Genomic DNA, 19,163 nt, shown 5'->3' with positions numbered 1-19,163 from the left:
CCAAACACACAAATATATTTATATAGAGAGAATTTTACACGTACACATACATACACACACACATACACATACATACATACACACACACACATACACACCTGATTTTCCAGATTTTTTTTTCATCTTTGTGAATTATTGACTAGCAATATTCAGACATGGATTGGCATTTGATAATGACACTGAAGATTTGATTTTGGTGAAAGAAAATGGCAGGTCTGGCAAGTCTAGTCACTTATTTCTTACATCATGGTAAAGCTAAATTAATCTAATTGTCATTGTTTTCACAAATGGCAGACCTGTAAAAATACTGGTAATTTAAACATGAAATATGCATTATAATATGCACTGGCTCCAGGCCACCCAAACTAGTCTGCCTGTTCTGCACCCTCTGCTGGATATTATCTCATGATATTTTATGATATCTGTCAACAGCCAAAACATCTGAAGAGAATAAATGTTCAGCCTACGAACTGTAAATGTAATCAGTTTGGTTGTTTCAAAGTGACAGCAATATGTGAATAATATTGATAAAATTCTAATCAAAATGTTATTAAAAGACTACATGCGCTTAGTGTGGTCTGTATTAACAATTATATTGCACAATAATTAAAAAGAAGCTTCTGAAACAAAGGCATTCATGTTAAAAACTGAGCCGAGACATTCAAAGATTTGTTAAAGCAACAGACAAAACATAAATATCAAAGTGAGTGGACTGATTAAATAGAGTTGAACACTATTCTGTCTGTAGGCTTCCTCACATGTTATTGTAAATAAATTATATGTATCCCTTTTCCCATTTTTTTGTTTTTGTGCATCACACACATCATCCAGCAATTTCATACAGCGTTTCTTGCAGTTCCACGACCTTGAGACAGACAGAGAGAGAGAGAGAAAGAGAGAGAGAGAGAGATCAAGCTAAAATCAAGGTGGGTTTAATATCATAGCAAACAAACCATGTTATTTAGCCTGTAAAATATATAATTCTACATGATTTCATAGTAGCATCCAATATACTGTAGCTTTCAGTTGGTAGAATATCCCAACATTGCACACCTAACACAAGTTGGCTTTGTTGGTAAGTAGCCTATAGCTAATTTAGGCCTAGTAATTGTTTGGGGGGAAAAATATTCAGTTTTAATCAATTACGTCATTTGGAAAATGATGTTGCTAACAAGATCATTGACTTAGTTTTTCACCACTGCCCTCCTGTCAAATCTGTATAGAAGTCCATGCTAGCTATATGTACATATCCCTTTATCTAAAGATCACAACTTCCCTCCTCAGCATACTGTAAAAACTTTCTCATGATTAAAGCTGGGTGTTTGCCACATAACATATTGGCTGAAATTGCAGAGCAGTCATGGCAATGTTGTTGAAAATCAGTCTGTTAATGTGAATTGAGGGTCAAGGTACTACCATCCCTGAATGAGGAAGTACCTTATCACTGTTTTACTATCTACATGGTCAACTGATTTGTATATTAGTTAAATATGTATATCATGAGCCATAGTTAGAATGATTTTGACTCTTATAATCTAAAATCCTCATGAATAGAAATTACAAATATATATCGTTTTTTAAATGATGTGAGAGAAGCCAAAAATCTGAGTTTGACTGGGCACAATGTCACTGAACTACAACCACCTACACGGGCAGCCCACCTTCAGCAGCAACCCAGGAGTAAGTCGTAAGTTAGTGACAGTATTTAGTGAACATGTTAAATATACACTCACTGAGCACTTCATTATAAACACTATACTAATACTGGATAGGGCCTCCTTTTGCTCTCAAAACAGCCTCAATTATTCATGGCATGGATTCCACAAGATGTTGAAAACATTCCTTTGAGATTGGGTTCCATCTTTTTGTCAGCTTTGTCAGCTGCTGCAAATATCCCGTTCTACCACATCCCAAATCTCCCGTTCTACCACATCCCAAATCTCCCGTTCTACCACATCCCAAATCTCCCGTTCCACCACATCCCAAAGGTGTTCTATTGGCTTGGATTCAGATCCGGTGACTGGGAAGGCCACTGAAGAACATTGAACTCATTGTCATGTTCATGAAACCAGTTTGAGATAAATTTTGCTTTGTGACATGGTGCATTATCAGGCTGGAAGTGGCCATTAGAAGATGGGTACATTGTGGCCATGAAGGCATGCACATGGTCAGCAACAATACTGAAATAGGCTGTGGCATTCAAGAGATGATTGATTGGTATTAACAGACCCAAAGTGTGCTAAGAAAACATTCCCCACTCCATTACACCACCGCCACCACCCTGGACTGTTGACAAGGCAAGTTGGGTCCATGGATTCATGCTGTTGGTGCCAAATTCTGACCCAACCATCTATATGCCTCAACAGAAATCAAGATTCATCAGACCAGGGTAAATGTTTTTCTGCTCACTACAATTGTACAAAGTGGTTATCTGAGTTATCATAGCCTTTCTCTCAGCTCATACCAGTCTGGCCACTCTCTGTTGACAGGGTGTTTCCGTCCACATAGCCGCCACTTACTGGATGTTTTTTAGTTTTTCGCACCATTCTGAGTCCACTCTAGAGACTGTTGCGTGTGAAAAGGAGATCAGCAGTTACAGAAATATTCAAACCAGCCCATCTGGCACCAACATTCTGATGTGAACATTAAAGGTACAATAGGTAATTTCTGACTTCTAACGGTCAAGAGAGGAATTGCAGCAACAAACATGCTCAAACCACATCACTGTTTATCCCACCCATTCTCTGTGAACACGTTGACATTGAAATGCCATTGGCTGTGACAATTAGAACCAATTTTCAGCCAATGAGCTTGAATTATTGTACAGCTATACAATGTTTTGGTAGAAAGTGCCGGACCATCAACTAATCTTTTAGAACCCAAATATAAGGACTATAAGCACAAGCAGAGGGTGAGTCAACATGTCAGTGAGCCTTTTTCAATAATACGAAGGGATTTACAACAATATTTTGTAACAATATTTTACCACAAAAATCTTACTTATTTGCTGCTGCCACATGATTGCCTGATTAGCTAATCGCATAATTAAGTAGGTGCAGTAGTGTACATCTAAGCCTGTTCAGTCTGTAGAGTAGTGGTTCAGATACATCCCTGGGACCTGCAAGGTGAGTGGTTCGATCCCCGGTGTTGCCACAATAAGACCAACACAGCTGTTGAACCCTTGAATAAGGCCCTTAATCCCATATTTCTCCAAAGGGGCATTGTATCTTGCTTAGTCTTATCAACTGTGAGTCGCTTTGAATAAAAAGTGTCAGCCAAGTGACATGGAATGAAATACAATTTATGTATGACTACAATGCTTTGATATATGACACTGTTAGGTTGTCTGTGCCCTTATGTTAAATAATAAATGTGAGAAACGGACAAATTGTGTGCGCTTGGGTTTTCAATATATGGGGGTATACTGTAGTTGATGAGGCTTGAACTACAATGATATTGACAGCCAATGAACAAATGTGTAGGTTGATATATTTAGATAGGAGATCAAAGATTCAGAGACAAATGCTCCATTGATGTTTGATACACTGTGCATAATGCAAAAATCAGTAAAACTGCTTAAGGCCTAGTTTTGGCAGTTTACTTGTTATATGCAGGTGGAGAAATTTCTGCTTCTGTGTAAGGAAACAATATGGATATATACATGTACCTCCACAAATGCACACAGTAGCAGATAATGACCCTGTACAAGCTGGGCTGTACGTAAGCCCTCTGTGCTGGGCTGCTGGGTCAGGAGTTTTCACAATGGGGCCAGAGTGTACTTTGGGTTTGGTCGGGTATAAAAGTAAGGTGCAAAATTGGTGCATGTCAGTGCATTTGTGGTGTTCACTCAGAGGGAAAAAAACCAGCATTATGACCATGGGCAAGGTAAGCATAGCTCAGTCCTCTTTAAATGCAGAATCAGTAGGCAGCAGGATCTATGTAAGATAAAAAACACAAACATGTCTAAAGTTTATCTGTATTTATTTGGAATTATGTTATCCAGGTTAATAAAAAAACCTTCACAGCTATGAACATTTTATTTTCTGGAGCACCTGAAACAACTATAGAAATCAGAAGTCTAGAAGTTATCAGTGAAAAAAAAAAAAAAAGTACATGACATTTCTTCCTAGATCATCTTCTACGAGGACAGGAACTTTGGCGGTCGCTCCTATGAGTGCATGAGTGACTGCACCGACCTCACCTCCTACCTGAGCCGCTGTCACTCCTGCAGGGTGGACAGTGGCTGCTTCATGCTCTACGACCGCTCCAACTACATGGGGAACCAGTACTATGTGAGGAGGGGAGAGTACTCTGACTATACCCGCATGGGCATGAGCGACTGTTTCAGGTCCTGCCGCATGATCCCCATGGTAAGAACCGCTTCAGATTTCACTTAATGTCCTGAATGTTTGGTGGAAGTCAGCAGCTATTGATATTAGCCTCAGATATAAGTACATATTTTGATATCGTTTTAGACTTTCAGTAGTACTATTTGAGGACCAATTAACTATATTTAATTCTCGCAATTAATTACTACATTATAGTGTCCTCTGAATTTTATGATGGATACATTTTACAATACATTTTTTGCCAACAGCACAGAGGGCAGTTCAGGATGAGGATCTACGAGAGGGAGCAGTTCGGAGGTCAGATGCATGAGTGTATGGATGACTGTGACTCCATCATGGACCGTTACCGCATGTCTGACTGCCAGTCCTGCAATGTGATGGACGGCCACTGGCTGATGTACGAGCAGCCCCACTACAGAGGCAGGATGATGTACATGAGGCCTGGGGAGTACAGGAGCTTCAGAGATATGGGATACAGCAACATGAGATGGATGTCCATGAGGCGCATCATGGATACCTGTTAATATCATTCTGTGGCTCTTACTGTTTGAAAGAGTTGATTTTTAATAAAGAATTTTCCCACAAAAACATACTTCATTTCAATTTATTTGGTTTCCAAATCAGACATCTTTTCTGGTGTTTCTATGATTTATTATTATATCATAATATTTTTATTATTATCATTTTTTATAATATTAAATATTCATACCTTAGTTAACATGCACACCATTGACTACTACAGTCCTTAGTTGTCAGTTAATGCTGATTACTGCATTCACTAATGTTAATTAATGTACCCTATAGGCTGTCTATAGGTTAATAGTTAAAAAGTATATTATTACTCAAGGCAAATGTTTGTACATACTGTATGTACTAAGACACAATAATGATACTCCAGCATTTAGGAGATATGCTTATCCAGAGGGATATACTCTTATCTAGAGGGCTTGTATTTTTCAAATCATTTCGACGCAGACTAAAAACACACCTTTTCAAACTGTACCTTAGTCCTACCTCCTGATTTCCTTGTCTAACCCCAAAAAAAAAAGAACAAAAATTTGAATTGCACTTATGATGACTGTATGTTTAGAACAGCACTTCATGTGTATTGTACTAGTTTTGGATGTGTTGCTTTAACTTGTGGAAGAACCTATGCACTTGTAAGTCGCTTTGGATTAAAAGCGTCTGCCAAATGACAAAAATGTAAATGTAAATGTAAATATCATAACCAAAACCATCTTGGCCTTGGCTTAATTTAGTATCTTCTGAAATTGACTTGCGTACCCCTGCTTCTTCTATAGGTCAAAGGATACGTAACAAACCAAATCAAATCAATTTGCAGTTCAGCTGTAAATTTAAAAAAGATACGGTACTGCAAGCAAATTATTGTTATTTTAAAGATATTGTCAAAGTGCTCTGGTTTGTCTCATAGCTAACAAATATTTTTCCTTTAAAGTTTAACATTTTACACCCATTTTAAATTTTTTATTGGTGAGGCAAAATCATACTATGATGTCCTATGAATTATACATTTAGGAAGCCGTCTGAAGACTATCTCTTCAAAGAACAACCAGACTGAAAAATGAATGCATGCGTACCCTGCACACATTTTCATAACCATTACTTGCCCTACTTCGGTTGCATTTAAAAAAGAGTGAGAAAGCATTTAGCACTAATTGTGTGGACAGTAATGATTTGTTTAGAGAGTTTTTACTTAATATGTGGATGCAAAGATACCTTACCATACAAAGCACTTCTGTAATTTGTTGTGGATAAAATGTGTGTTTATGTAATACATGCATGTCAGCAACTCTACGGTCCTTATTGGCAATGATACAAAACTCTGAGCACTATGACAATTGTGCTCAGATAATAATAATAATGCTAATAATAATCATGTCCAAACCTGAAAGTACCCTCACTGCTTTTTCACAGAATACCCTGGTGAGTCTCACAGGAGTTACAAGTGCATGGATCATCAGAGTAACTGGAAGAGCTCAGTATACTGTATGTGAAGGAGTTTCCATAGCCATATTAGAAAACTGGATGACTTTCGTCCATGTGTGCCTTGTATTTGCAACAATTCCTACAACTTCATTCAAAAAAATGTTATACTGGCCTACATTACCCACAATACAACACAGGGTTAGCTGCCTGGTAATATAGAAGATCAATATTGGAGTGATTACATCGGGCACAAAATTGTGAGCTGCTTTACTCTCTTACTTATTTGGTGGAGAAGAATGAATTGCACATGAGAATTTGATCACAATAAATGCCGGGATTTTGCTTACACACCATCAACCTCTCCAAGGAATCGCCACCTTAACGTGGTGGAGGGTTTTGTGTGTCCCGGTGATCCTGGGAACCATGTTGTCAGGGGCATTAGCATTAGCACCCAGTAGGGTCTCCCAAGGCAAATTGGTCCCGGGGGAGGGGCCAGACTAAGAGCTATTCCAGGACTCCATGACACGGCCTCACAAATACCAAGCTACCTCGCCCGGGAAAGGGAAACCAGGGCCCCCTTCTGGAGCCAGACCTGGGAGGGGAGCTCGTCGGCGAGGGCCTTATAAGGTGGCCGGGCCTTATCCCATGGGGCCCAGCCGGGCACAGCCAGAATTAGTAACGTGGGGTCGCCGCCCTGTGGGCTCACCACCTGCAGGGGTCAGCATCGGAGTCGGGTGCTTTGCCCAACGGGCACTGGGCAAAGGCGGGGATCCGGGCGCGCTGATCCTCGGCATCGCAAACTGGTTCTGGGGACGTGGAACGTCACCTCTCTGGTGGGGAAGGAACCGCAGCTGGTGCGGGAGGCGGAACGGTACCAACTAGATAGTTGGGCTCACCTCCACGCACAGCACTGGTTCCGGAACCAAACTCCTGGAGAGGGGCTGGGCTCTGTTCTTTTCTGGAGTTGCTCAGGGTGAGCGGCGCCGGGCGGGTGTGGGGATACTCACAAGCCACCGGCTGAGTGCCACTGTGTTGGAGTTCAACCCGGGGAACAAGAGGGTCACTACGTGTCGCTGGGGGAAAAGCTCTGACTGTCGTTTGTGCTTATGCACCAAACGGCAGTTCAGAGTATCCGGCCTTCTTGGAGTCACCGGGTAGCATCCTGGAAAGGGTGCCGCCCGGAGACTCCATAGTTCTGCTGGGCGACTTCAACGCTAACCCGAGCGGTGTCTTGTTATTGGACTTCTGTGCTGGTCATGGATTGTCCATAACAAACACCATGTTCGAGCATAGGGTAGCTCATAAGTGTACTTGGTACCAGAGCACCTTAGGCCAAAGATCGATGATCAACTTTGGGGTTGTATCATCAGACCTGCAGCCGTATGTCTTGGACACTCAGGTGAAGAGAGGAGCGGAGTAGAGCTGTCAACTGATCACCACCTGGTGGTCAGTTGGATCAAGTGGCCGAGGAGGCTGCCGGACAGACCCGGTAAACCAAAACGTGTAGTGAGAGTGAACTGGGAACATCTGGCGGGGCCCCCGTCCACGAGGTCTTCAACTCCCACCTCCGGAGGAACTTCTCGCGCATCCCGGGGGAGGCTGGGGACATGGAGTCTGAGTGGGTCATGTTCAAAGCCTCCATTGCAGAGGCGGCAGGCAGGAGCTGTGGCCAGAAGGTCATCGGTGCCTGTCGGGGGGGCAACCCAAGAACCCGCTGGTGGACACCAGCGGTGAAGGAGGCCGTCAAACTGAAGAAGGAGGCCTTTCGGGCTTGGCTGGCAGCAGACAGGTACCGGCTGGCCAGAAGAGCTGCGGCTTCCGTCCTCTGTGGAAGAAGCAGAGCCCAAAGACTCGGGGGAATCTGCAACGATATCCCTGGCGGAAGTTGCTGAGGTAGTCAAAAAGCTCCTCAGCGACAAGTCGCCGGGTGTGGATGAGATTTGCGCTGAGACGCTGAAGGCTCTGGACATTGTTGGGCTGTCTTGGCTGACACGCCTCTTCAGTATCGCGTGGAGGACAGGGACAGTACCTGCAGAGTGCCAGACTGGGGTGGTGGTCCCCATTTTCAAGAAGGGGGACCGGAGGGTGTGCTCCAATTATCGGGGTATCACACTCCTCAGCCTCCCTGGGAAAGTTTACTCTAGGGTGCTGGAAAGGAGGCTCCGACTGACAGTCGAACCTTGGATTCAGGAGGAGCAATGTGGCTTCCGTCCTGGTCATGGACCAGCTCTTTACCTTGGTGGGGTTGCTGGCGGGGTCATGGGAGTTTGCCCATCCAGTCCACATGTGCTTTGTGGACTTGGAGAAGGCTTTCGACCGTGTCCCCCGGGGAACCCTGTGGGGGGTACTGCAGGAGTATGGGGTACCAGGGCCGTTGTTATAAGCCATCCGGTCCCTGTATAACCAAAGTGAGAGGTGTGTCCACATCCTCGGCACAAAGTCAAGCACGTTTCCAGTGGGTGTGGGACTCCGCCAAGGTTGCCCCTTGTCACTGGTCCTGTTAGTGATATTCATGGACAGGATCTCAAGGCCGAGGTGAGGAGAGTGTCCGGTTTGGTGACCTCAGAATTGCGTCTCTGCTTTTTGCGGACGACGAGGTTCTGCTGGCTTCATTGGACCGTGACCTTCAGCAAGCACTGGAGCGGTTTACAGCCGAGTGTGAAGTGGCCGGGATGAGAGTCAGCACCTCCAAGTCTGAGGCCATAGTTCTCTCCCGGAAAACGGTGGATTGCTCCCTCCTGGTTGGGAATGAGCTATTGCCCCAAGTGAAGGAGTTCAAGTATCTCGGCTTCTTATTCACGAGTGAGGGTAGAAGGGAGCATGAGATTGACAGGTGGATCAGTGCAGCGTCAGCAGTAATGTGGGCGTTGCACCGGACCGTCGTGTTTTTTAAGTCTGGTTCTCTGAAGAGACAGTCTTCAGACGGCTTCCTAAATGTATAATTCATAGGACATCATAGTATGATTTTGCCTCACCAATAAATTTACCGGTCCATCTACGTCCCAACCCTCACCTATGGTCACAAGCTTTGGGTAGTGACCGAAAGAACAAGATTGCGGATACAAGCGGCCAAAATGAGCTTCTTCCGTAGGGTGGCTGGGCTCAGCCTTAGAGATAGGGTGAGGAGCTCGGACATCCGGAGGGAGCTTGGAGTAGAGCCGCTGCTCCTTCGTGTCGAAAGGAGCCAAATGAGGTGGTTCAGGCATCTGATCAGGATGCCCCCCGGGCGCCTCCCTTTGGAGGTTTTCCGGGCTCGTCCAACTGGGCAGAGACCCTGAGGTAGACCCAGAACCCGCTGGAGAGATTATATATCTCTCCTGGCCTGGGAACGCCTCGGGATCCCCTAGGAAGAGCTGGAATGTGTAGCTGGGGAGAGGGAGGCCTGGAATACCCAGCTTAGCCTACTGCCACCGCGACCTGTCTCCAGATAAGTGGGTGAAAATGGATGGATGGATGGATGGACCATCAACATGTTTGGTGGAAAAATGTAATGCACCTATTGTCAAATATGGAGGTGGGTCATTGGTTGCCACTGCTAGGAAGCAGAGTCTTTGTCGTAGATAGGTTCTTTTGACTCCAAGCATACATCAAAATCCACACAGAAATGGCTAAGCAAAAACCACAACCATGTTCTGCAATTGCCATCTTTGTCTTCATACTTAAATCCCATGAAAACCCTTTGGTCTGAACTGAAGAGAGGGGTATCCCAAGGATATCAATCATTGAGAAAGGTTCTGCATAGAGGAGTGGTAAAAAAATTCCATCTACATATGTTCTTAAAAATTATACGAAAAGATAGATACATTTAGATAGAAGATAGATTAGATTTGAAAAATATAAGACTTTGGTTGATTCCATTGAATCATTAATAAAGCACCCTACTTGGACACATGTTGGAAAATAATGTTTATCTCAATAACTATTTTTTCTTGTCTACAGCAGTTTTATGTGCATATTTAGGACGGTTGCCAATAATTCTGGGGCCCACTGTATTTGATTGAACCCTGTAGGGCTGCCACAGTGCAGCGCCCGTGGACCAACTCCAATTCTGAAGCCAATGCCTTGGTCAAGGGCAACAGCATGAGCATGGGAGTGTGGGAGGACACCGGAGTACCCAGACTAAATCCACGCAAACATGGGGAGAACAAGCTCACTCCACACAGAGAAGATCTGGGATTCAAACCCCACAGTTTCACATTTTTCCATCATTAGGAGAGATAGCAACCACAGGACTGTGGCAAATGAGGCATTGTAAGGTCTTGGCCTAGGACTAAACAGGAAAGGATTTACAAAGGATAAAAGCATTTTTTTTCTGGATGCAGCTACAATGGATGTATTGTCCTTTTTTTGTGTAACAGAGCAAAGTAAATTCCCCTATGTTGTATGACTAATTTTTAAAATACATGTTGACTAAACATGCAACCTTTTACTTGGCCAATGCATGAGTTAAAGCATAAATGAAATTATCAATATCCATGGTTTTGTAAATGTAATATTGTATTAATTGAGGCGTATTGCCACAAGCTTATTATATGGTTGCTGAGACTATTTTACTGACAAAATCAATGCTTTTTCAGAACTAAGAGTATTTCATATACTCATATAGTTTTTTTTGTTCCATTTGCTTTCAAGCAAAGAATTTTCTCTTTCTGTGTTATTCACGAAGAACAATATAGACATGGGCCTCACCTCACAAATGCACTCTGTGGTGTATAATAACCCTTTAGAGTCCTCTTTGAATCCTGGTTAACACTGGGCCTCTGTGACATGTTGCCCAGTCAGGGTTTCACACAATGTGACCAGTGATTCTTTGGACGTCAAGTCATCTATAAAAGTAGCAGAATTTCACTGTCCCTTGTGCATTTCTTGCGGCAAGTAACTCACCATGACCATGGGCAAGGTAATTGGATCTTTCGCTTAAGCATGTCTAAAAATTAAATATATCATCAGAATTCTTCATCTTTGGTGCTATTTTCTTTCTAGATCATCTTCTACGAGGACAGGAACTTTGGCGGTCGCTCCTATGAGTGCATGAGTGACTGCACCGACCTCACCTCCTACCTGAGCCGCTGTCACTCCTGCAGGGTGGACAGTGGCTGCTTCATGCTCTACGACCGCTCCAACTACATGGGGAACCAGTACTATGTGAGGAGGGGAGAGTACTCTGACTATACCCGCATGGGCATGAGCGACTGCTTCAGGTCCTGCCGCATGATCCCCATGGTAAGAACCGCTTCAGATTTCACTGAATGTCCTGAATGTTTGGTGGAAGTCAGCAGCTATTGATATTGGCCTCAGATATAAGTACATATTTTGATATCGTTTTAGACTTTTGGTAGTACTATTTGAGGACCAATTAACTATATTTAATTCTCGCAATTAATTACTACATTATAGTGTCCTCTGAATTTTATGATGGATACATTTTACAATACATTTTTTGCCAACAGCACAGAGGGCAGTTCAGGATGAGGATCTACGAGAGGGAGAACTTCGGAGGTCAGATGCATGAGTGTATGGATGACTGTGACTCCATCATGGACCGTTACCGCATGTCTGACTGCCAGTCCTGCAATGTGATGGACGGCCACTGGCTGATGTACGAGCAGCCCCACTACAGAGGCAGGATGATGTACATGAGGCCTGGGGAGTACAGGAGCTTCAGAGATATGGGATACAGCAACATGAGATGGATGTCCATGAGGCGCATCATGGACTCCTGTTAGTTTGCTACCCGGGATTACAGTCAAGTTTTAATAAAGCTTGCTTTTGAAACGCTGCTGTCTAATCGACCTTATTTTATTGTCATGAAATTTGGAAGCGATTCCCCTGCAATCGGAAGGAGTTGGCTTAGAATTGAGAAAATAGGCCAGTAACCAATGGAGGAGGATGTTGTCTCTCTGCTATCATTTCAGAATTGGTAAGGAAAGAATAAGCAACCAATCATGCTTAATATACTGTATTACAACTATCTGAACAGCACTTCCAGACCACTTGTAGGTATATTACACTTTTATATTTGAAGATAAACTATTTCAATTTAATATGATTTTATAATAACAGCAAAGGTCTCAAATGGTGACAAAGAAATGTACTTTTGTAACAGTATGCAAATACATCATCATCTAAGCATCAGGCCTATGATTGGAGCATCAATGCAATGTCATTGTTATTTCACATGGCTGGACTGGGCTGGGGGTGAGGGGTTAGGGGTTGCTGGCTATTCAATGGCCATCGGAGTGCAAACACAGAAAAACACCGCACAGATACGGAGTCAACAAACAGCATTATTTGTAGCCTTTGTGCCTTTCTGACAAGGAGAACAGTACTTTTGTTTTCAGCTGCAGTGTATTCTATTCAGAAAAGCTGACTGGCAAAGTTGAATCATTTACTAAACAATGTGTCTGTTTTCCTGCATGTATAAAAGGCTGTGGCACGATCCTGTTGCTGTTTCAATGAGAAAAACGTTAGCCTAGCACAATGGCAAAGGTAAGAACAATTGTTCCTCATGTTAATTACATTGCATGGTAAAAAAGTCAGTTCAGACTATATGTATGTATGTGGTTGTACTGACTGTGGAAGCCAGGTACAGGGTGGAATTGTAAAACAAAAATGAAACCCGTTTTCAGATAACCTTTTACGAGGACAGAAACTTCCAGGGCCGGTCCTATGAGTGCAGCAATGACTGCGCGGACCTGCACTCCCACTTCAGCCGCTGCAACTCCATCCAGGTGGAGAGCGGCTGCTGGATGGTCTACGAGCGCAACAACTACTCCGGGTACCAGTACTTCCTCCCCCGGGGCGAGTACCCCGACTACCAGCGCTGGATGGGCTTCAACGACTGCGTCCGATCCTGCCGCATGATCCCCCAAGTAAGCGTCCGTCCGCCAGAGAGGAATAACGCCGCCTTCGGCTTGCGCTAACCAGCGTTAGCACTGATGCTGCTATTAACGTCGTCTCGCTTTCGCTTCCCCCAGCACCAAGGCTCTTACAAGATGAGGATCTACGAGCGTTCGGAATTCGGCGGTCAGATGATGGAGTTCACGGAGGACTGCCCGTCCCTCTACGACCGCTTCCGGTACAACGACATCCACTCCTGCAACGTGATGGAGGGCTACTGGCTGTTCTTCGAGCACCCCAACTACAGGGGGCGCCAGTACCTGCTGAGGCCCGGGGAGTACCGCAGGTACAGCGACTGGGGCGGCATGAGCTCCAGGATCGGGTCCTTCAGGCGCGTCACATACCCCAACTAGACACTCAGTGAATCATTCTGGAGCCAAATAAAGCAGTCATCCGTTCAATCGTCCTTGTGTTTCCTTCTCTTTTTTTTGCACAGATAAGTGTTTACAGTTTAAGCTGTTATTGCATTGCAAGAAACATTCAGATTTTTTTGGGTTTCTTGGCTTATGCAGAATTTCAGCATGTTGCACAAATATCAGCACAATCTATGTATCCCTTTTTTTTAAACTAAATATTACTCTAATGATTCTATTTTGAAGGGCAGCATGACAACAAGACATGATAAATTAGAACTTACCACAGGTTGCAAGAATTAAATGTATTTTAGGAGTTGGTTTGGCCATAAAATTTGAATTACTGTTCCAAAAATAAACTATTTATATATTTATTATTATATTACTTTTTTCCCGGTCTGCAGTCCTGTCAATTAACACTTTTAGAGTAGATTATAGGTCAGTTTTACACACACATCAGTGTGTGTGGCATGATTAAATTGAAAATTTCTGATTTAATATAGCACACATTTGTTGGCATCAAGGGTTCCAGGTATCACATGAGCCTCAAACCACCGTATTTGTTCCATTGAGTTCAACAGGAAACCATTATTGTAGTATCTACTGCATATCTGGCAGCAGCATGATGATTTTAGGCTGAATTAATACCTTGGACCCTTGTTGACTTAAAACCATTCAGCCAACAAATGTGTTCCATAATGAATTAGCATAATTACAGCTGAACCCCCCAATTCCCATAGAGATCCATTCAAATTCGAAGAGTTTTATTATCACTCATCGGACAACCTGAAAATTATATCCAGACTCTGATGATGTTGATAGGTCACAGACATGGTCACAAGTCAAGGATATTCAACCAAATACAAAACATGACTCTTTCATTTGATATTAATTTGTCTCAAACATCGAAATGGGGGACTTCATATCGAAAGTGCAGTTACCTTTCAAAATAATACTTGAAAAAGCAGAAAAAAGGCAAGGTGATTCCTAACTTTTGAGCGGGGTGTATTTTGTAAAAACCTGTCACCGAACAAACATGAGGCCTGCTCTGTCTGCCAGTGGAGGACTGTTCAGTTCACACCCTAGACAATGACCATTCAGCCAGGAAGTATTGAGATGCTAGCCAGGGACCACCTGCCTTCTTTGAAGGTTAACTAGGGACCACTTCTTCTTCTTCTTCTTTTGTCTTCAAACAAAATGGAGAAACTGAACGGAGAAACACCGTCAAGAGGACGGCTAGTGTATTCACCCTCTTGTGCTGGAAAAACTGCTCTAATCACCAACACAAACAAAACATTTTAGTGGCTCTTGGAACTTTAGCTCTATCATCCTTTGGAGATAGAAATGCATGAATGAATTAATGTTTAGTAGGCTACAGCAAGCAGAATCAGAAAGGCTTTATTTAGTGATTCTGAAACCTGTAGTCGTCACTGTTCAGTTTCTTTCAATGCATCAGAGGAACTTTTCCATCAGTTTTGCTTTTTCTTTTCTTTCTCTTAATGTTTTTTTTTGTCCTCTTGAAAGCATTGAGCACGATGAAGTGGAGAAGGGTCTCTTGACTTTACAAACAGTGGTGTCAGTTAACGATCTGAATGCAATGAACTGGAAGTTGTTGTGTAGCTTATATTAAGATATTTTATACATTTTAATTATTTTTTCTGTATTATCATTTGAAATGATAAAAAAAAAATTATTGTGGCAATCGGACGCTAACAGCTGTCTAATTTAGAAGATCTGCTTATGGATGTGTTGGCGGGCAACATATTCCTCAAAAAGATTCCATTGTCCCAGTTCTGTTTCAAGCTGTGCATCACACCATAAATTAACAGTATTTGTAGCTGATTGGTCACAGATTGGTTCCTGTGAATACTCAAATTATGTTTTGGACTGCATGTAGATGGTGGCACATCTCGGTACCAGATCAGATTCAGAACGAAGTCAGCCTCATAACTATGAAGCTATAGGGAGTACACCACACACAAACACACACACGCATGCACACACAGAGACAACATTTCCATTTGAACCAATAATTGTGCTTTACTGGGGCAAGTAGACTTTTAATTGGTTCAGTCAAGTTAGTTTTTAACAGCTCATAGTCACTCGTGTGGGGCTCATTAATCTTATGTGCGGAGCCATTTGCTGTCAATTAGGGTATAAGCTGTCTGTATGACTTTGTTTATGTTTTGCACAATGTTTAGCACTGATGTCTTTGTTTTAGCATGAATGATCTTATCAGTAGTGGTAGTTGTGATGTGCTTTATATATTTGTTGCACAATCATCACTCCACTGATTTCACTTTTGAAAAAGGTTGTGTAACCTTTTACTAAATTGGATATTTTTTCAAGATAAAATGTTAATTTAGGGGATACATTTCCATAATATCTGTCAGGCTATTACTTATACTGTCAGGCAAATAGAGGAACTTACTAGAATTCAAATGTGGTATTCAAATAATTTATTTAAAGTATTTTCAGAATCTAACAGGAGTCCATGATGCGCCTCATGGACATCCATCTCATGTTGCTGTATCCCATATCTCTGAAGCTCCTGTACTCCCCAGGCCTCATGTACATCATCCTGCCTCTGTAGTGGGGCTGTTCGTACATCAGCCAGTGGCCGTCCATCACATTGCAGGACTGGCAGTCAGACATGCGGTAACGGTCCATGATGGAGTCACAGTCATCCATCATCTCGTTCATCTGACCTCCAAACTGCTCCCTCTCGTAGATCCTCATCCTGAACTGTCCTCTGTACTGTTGGTGAGCAAAAACAGAGATGCATTAAAAAAACAGGCATATAGATGCTAATATAACATTTCAGGAGGATATGGCTAAATCAGCCTAAAATTATTCATAAGAAACCTGTTGCCTTTCGATGAAACTGTTACTGTAGGTAGCACTACACTGGAAAAACCAAATAATAGATCTTAACAAGTATTATATTATTTAAACTTGGCTCCCAGTAGGCTGTCTGTTTCTGGTGATAGAATAGAACTCACCATGGGGATCATTCTGCAGGAGCGGATGGTCTCGAACATGCCCATACGGGAGTAGTCAGAATACTCTCCCCTCCTCATGTAGTACTGGTTCCCCATGTAGTTGGGACGGTCGTAGACCATGAAGCAGCCGCTCTCCACCCTGCAGGAGTTGCAGCGGCTCAGGTAGGAGCTGAAATCAGCACAGTCGCTGGAGCACTCATAGGAGCGACCGCCAAAGTTCCTGTCCTCGTAGAAGGTGATCTGAAACAAATTAATTCAATGTTTTACGGCCTTAAAATGTGACCAAAAAAGTTAAAAAGCATTGTAAAAACTTTCAATCAAAGTTTATCAGTATGATTGGTTAACAAGGAAACACTCTAATATGGGGTGGCCCAATGAAGTACTTAACCTTTTTTAAAATGACAAGCTGTAACTAAATACAGGGGCTTAATTACAATGACAACATGTGCTCTTTCATTTCCTGTCTTCAAGCTGCCAAATAAATCACCCTTTCTACAGGCTACTTTTTCAGACTCCAAAAAGGCTCACTCCACATATCTTGCTGTGATACCAAAATTTGAAAAGGCAGAAAAAACAGCACATTATGCAACATGCATGCAGTTAATATTTTAACAAGGTTCAAAACGTTTTTATTTATCCTTATTTGGTATATATATATGGACTATATAATCATTTGTAATATATAATTTTTACATGTGTATATATATAATCGCTGCACTCAGAAAGGCAGTACTACAGAGCTGGCCTTACCTTGCCCATTTTGTAGGAGGTTCACAGCTCTTCAGTTGGCACTGCCAGTCCTCTGTTTGCTGGTTGTTTTTATACAGTAAACACAGGGGCATGTTGTGTTGTTATTCAAATGAGAGAAGCTGATGATTAGGCAGTACGACTTTTGCTGAACGGGGACAAATAACAATAGTTGACATCCATACATTTCTGGCAGCAGTCGCTGACATTGTCTGGTACAACACCAGCATAAGCTTTGTTTGCTGTTAAAATGAGAATGTTCCCTCGGCAGCTGATTAATTACTGGGCACACAGGGCTCCAAACCAAGCCTGGATTCTCTCTAAAAAACTACAGAAATGCTATATTTAAAGTAATAAAACAAATCATTAGAAATAAACATTCATTTGGCAGATACAGTTATACAAAAGTGCATTTAATATGGTAAACAAGCACCACTAGAGCGACAGATATGCAATGTTAAAAGTTCCATTACCATCAATGTGCTTGCAAAATGTGCCTGGAAATGATGCATTCTATGATCTCGGTACTGTATACTGTATTGAGTGGTCTAGTACTGTTATAGTATCTCTTAATTGCACCCTGTATAATTATCTCACTGCAAGGCTCCAGCTAAGCTGTGCCATTTTCTTCTAAACACTTGAGTTCTTGAGTAAAGAGAGAGTTAAGTTTAAAACAAGCTGTATATACTATGATATACAAAGACGATGACTTGCATTCCCATCCATAAAATGTGCCTGTGCATAACCAAAGGTACAATATATTGCTTAAAAATCATATCCGTCTAATTCTGGTAAGCTGTGTCTTAAACGCTGTGCCAGGCAGGTGGAATTCGAACAATCTACATAACAGGACAGGGATCATGACTGCAGCAGAGTATGTTGTGAGTATAGCCAGACAGATCTATTCTTGCAGGGTTGGTAGGGTCCTATTGAGGTGCCAAGGGGAATTCTATGCTATGTGATTAATACGGCTGGGTGTTATGGATTCTGTGATATTTGCCAGATATTCCCCATGTTTTCTGATTTCCTTCATTTTTAGTGCTTTGTGATTTTATGCATTTTTGGATGATAACTCAACCTCCACATAGCCTGGTGTTATTTGTATTGGCATATGTATTTTAACAATATTTCCTAATGCTGGGAAAAGTAAGTGCAACAATGGGCACATATATTTGGAATGTGCTGGGATGAAGATTTCCATCCTCGTCAATTACTCCACTCAGATGTATGATGGGCCCTGTGAACAATGCTAACATTCAGTGACAAGAAGCGCTCCATCAACGACCAAACCCAGCAATGTCAGCGATTTAGCGTATCAAAACAAGTAAATGAAAGAAGCATATGAAGACGGACATACCGTAAGCATGTTTCTTTATCAATCAGATATCAATTGCTATTTTATTATCAATTTAAATTTCAATCACTATTTTGAAACAACTCTCTAGTAAATTAACAACAGATAAACATGCTTTCTTCCCCTGATATACAGAATTAAGCTAGTAAACACACCAGCCTATCAATATATTTTACTTGTGGGATATTTGTTCTTGGCAGCTGGTTACTGCCCGTAGATTTTTTAAATGTCAAGCAGTTTTACTGGTGCTACAGCTGCGTGCTTGATATTTGGTTTCCCATTGCTATGCATGAGATCTACTAATCTACTAAAATCTTTTTACTCTGTGATTTTGTCCTGTTTTCTGTGATTTTGTCAAGTTTGCTGTGAATGCTGCCAATATTCATCAGTCAGTATTTTCTGTGAAAAATACCTAAAAAAAGGTTTTCTAAACAAAGGAAATAATGCATTTGATACATGTTAGGGCTGCATGAACTATGCTATAATTTATTGTCACTTTGATTAACAGATA

The 19,163-nt window shown here is 42.1% G+C and overlaps 4 protein-coding genes across 4 annotated transcripts; 3 read left to right on the top strand and 1 right to left on the bottom strand.

Annotated features, from left to right (window-relative positions):
• Positions 1 to 3,867: 3,867 nt before the first annotated feature.
• On the top strand, positions 3,868 to 4,873 carry LOC133117026 (gamma-crystallin M3-like). Its single transcript, XM_061227091.1, has 3 exons — positions 3,868 to 3,885; positions 4,131 to 4,370; positions 4,598 to 4,873. Exons 1-3 carry the CDS (start codon positions 3,871 to 3,873, stop codon positions 4,871 to 4,873), a joined length of 531 nt encoding a protein of 176 aa, XP_061083075.1. The 5' UTR covers positions 3,868 to 3,870.
• Positions 4,874 to 11,181: 6,308 nt separating this feature from the next.
• Positions 11,182 to 12,022, top strand: LOC133116354 (gamma-crystallin M3-like). The gene is made up of 3 exons (XM_061225811.1): positions 11,182 to 11,196; positions 11,280 to 11,519; positions 11,747 to 12,022. The coding sequence occupies exons 1-3, from the start codon at positions 11,182 to 11,184 to the stop codon at positions 12,020 to 12,022; spliced, it is 531 nt and encodes a 176-aa protein (XP_061081795.1).
• A 643-nt stretch (positions 12,023 to 12,665) lies between these two features.
• On the top strand, positions 12,666 to 13,549 carry LOC133116353 (gamma-crystallin S-1-like). Its single transcript, XM_061225810.1, has 3 exons — positions 12,666 to 12,785; positions 12,926 to 13,168; positions 13,274 to 13,549. The coding sequence occupies exons 1-3, from the start codon at positions 12,777 to 12,779 to the stop codon at positions 13,547 to 13,549; spliced, it is 528 nt and encodes a 175-aa protein (XP_061081794.1). The 5' UTR covers positions 12,666 to 12,776.
• Positions 13,550 to 16,030: 2,481 nt separating this feature from the next.
• Positions 16,031 to 17,310, bottom strand: LOC133116166 (gamma-crystallin M3-like). Its single transcript, XM_061225438.1, has 3 exons — positions 17,302 to 17,310; positions 16,552 to 16,791; positions 16,031 to 16,306 (listed from the first exon to the last, which is right to left on the bottom strand). The coding sequence occupies exons 1-3, from the start codon at positions 17,308 to 17,310 to the stop codon at positions 16,031 to 16,033; spliced, it is 525 nt and encodes a 174-aa protein (XP_061081422.1).
• Between the last annotated feature and the right edge of the window lie 1,853 nt (positions 17,311 to 19,163).

The sequence above is a fragment of the Conger conger genome, chromosome 17, assembly GCF_963514075.1.
Source record: "Conger conger chromosome 17, fConCon1.1, whole genome shotgun sequence".
Taxonomy (NCBI): Eukaryota; Metazoa; Chordata; class Actinopteri; order Anguilliformes; family Congridae; genus Conger; species Conger conger.
Note: the sequence above shows the minus strand (reverse complement) of the source record. Positions and strands in the feature narration are given on the sequence as shown.

Excerpts from the sequence above, each read along its gene's own strand:
- LOC133116353 (XM_061225810.1), top strand. Across the intron at positions 13,169-13,273 it reads CCTGCCGCATGATCCCCCAA|CACCAAGGCTCTTACAAGAT; the intron begins GTAAGCGTCCGT and ends CGCTTCCCCCAG.
- LOC133116166 (XM_061225438.1), bottom strand. Across the intron at positions 16,307-16,551 it reads CCTGCAGAATGATCCCCATG|TACAGAGGACAGTTCAGGAT; the intron begins GTGAGTTCTATT and ends GCTCACCAACAG.
- LOC133116354 (XM_061225811.1), top strand. Across the intron at positions 11,520-11,746 it reads CCTGCCGCATGATCCCCATG|CACAGAGGGCAGTTCAGGAT; the intron begins GTAAGAACCGCT and ends TTTTGCCAACAG.
- LOC133117026 (XM_061227091.1), top strand. Across the intron at positions 4,371-4,597 it reads CCTGCCGCATGATCCCCATG|CACAGAGGGCAGTTCAGGAT; the intron begins GTAAGAACCGCT and ends TTTTGCCAACAG.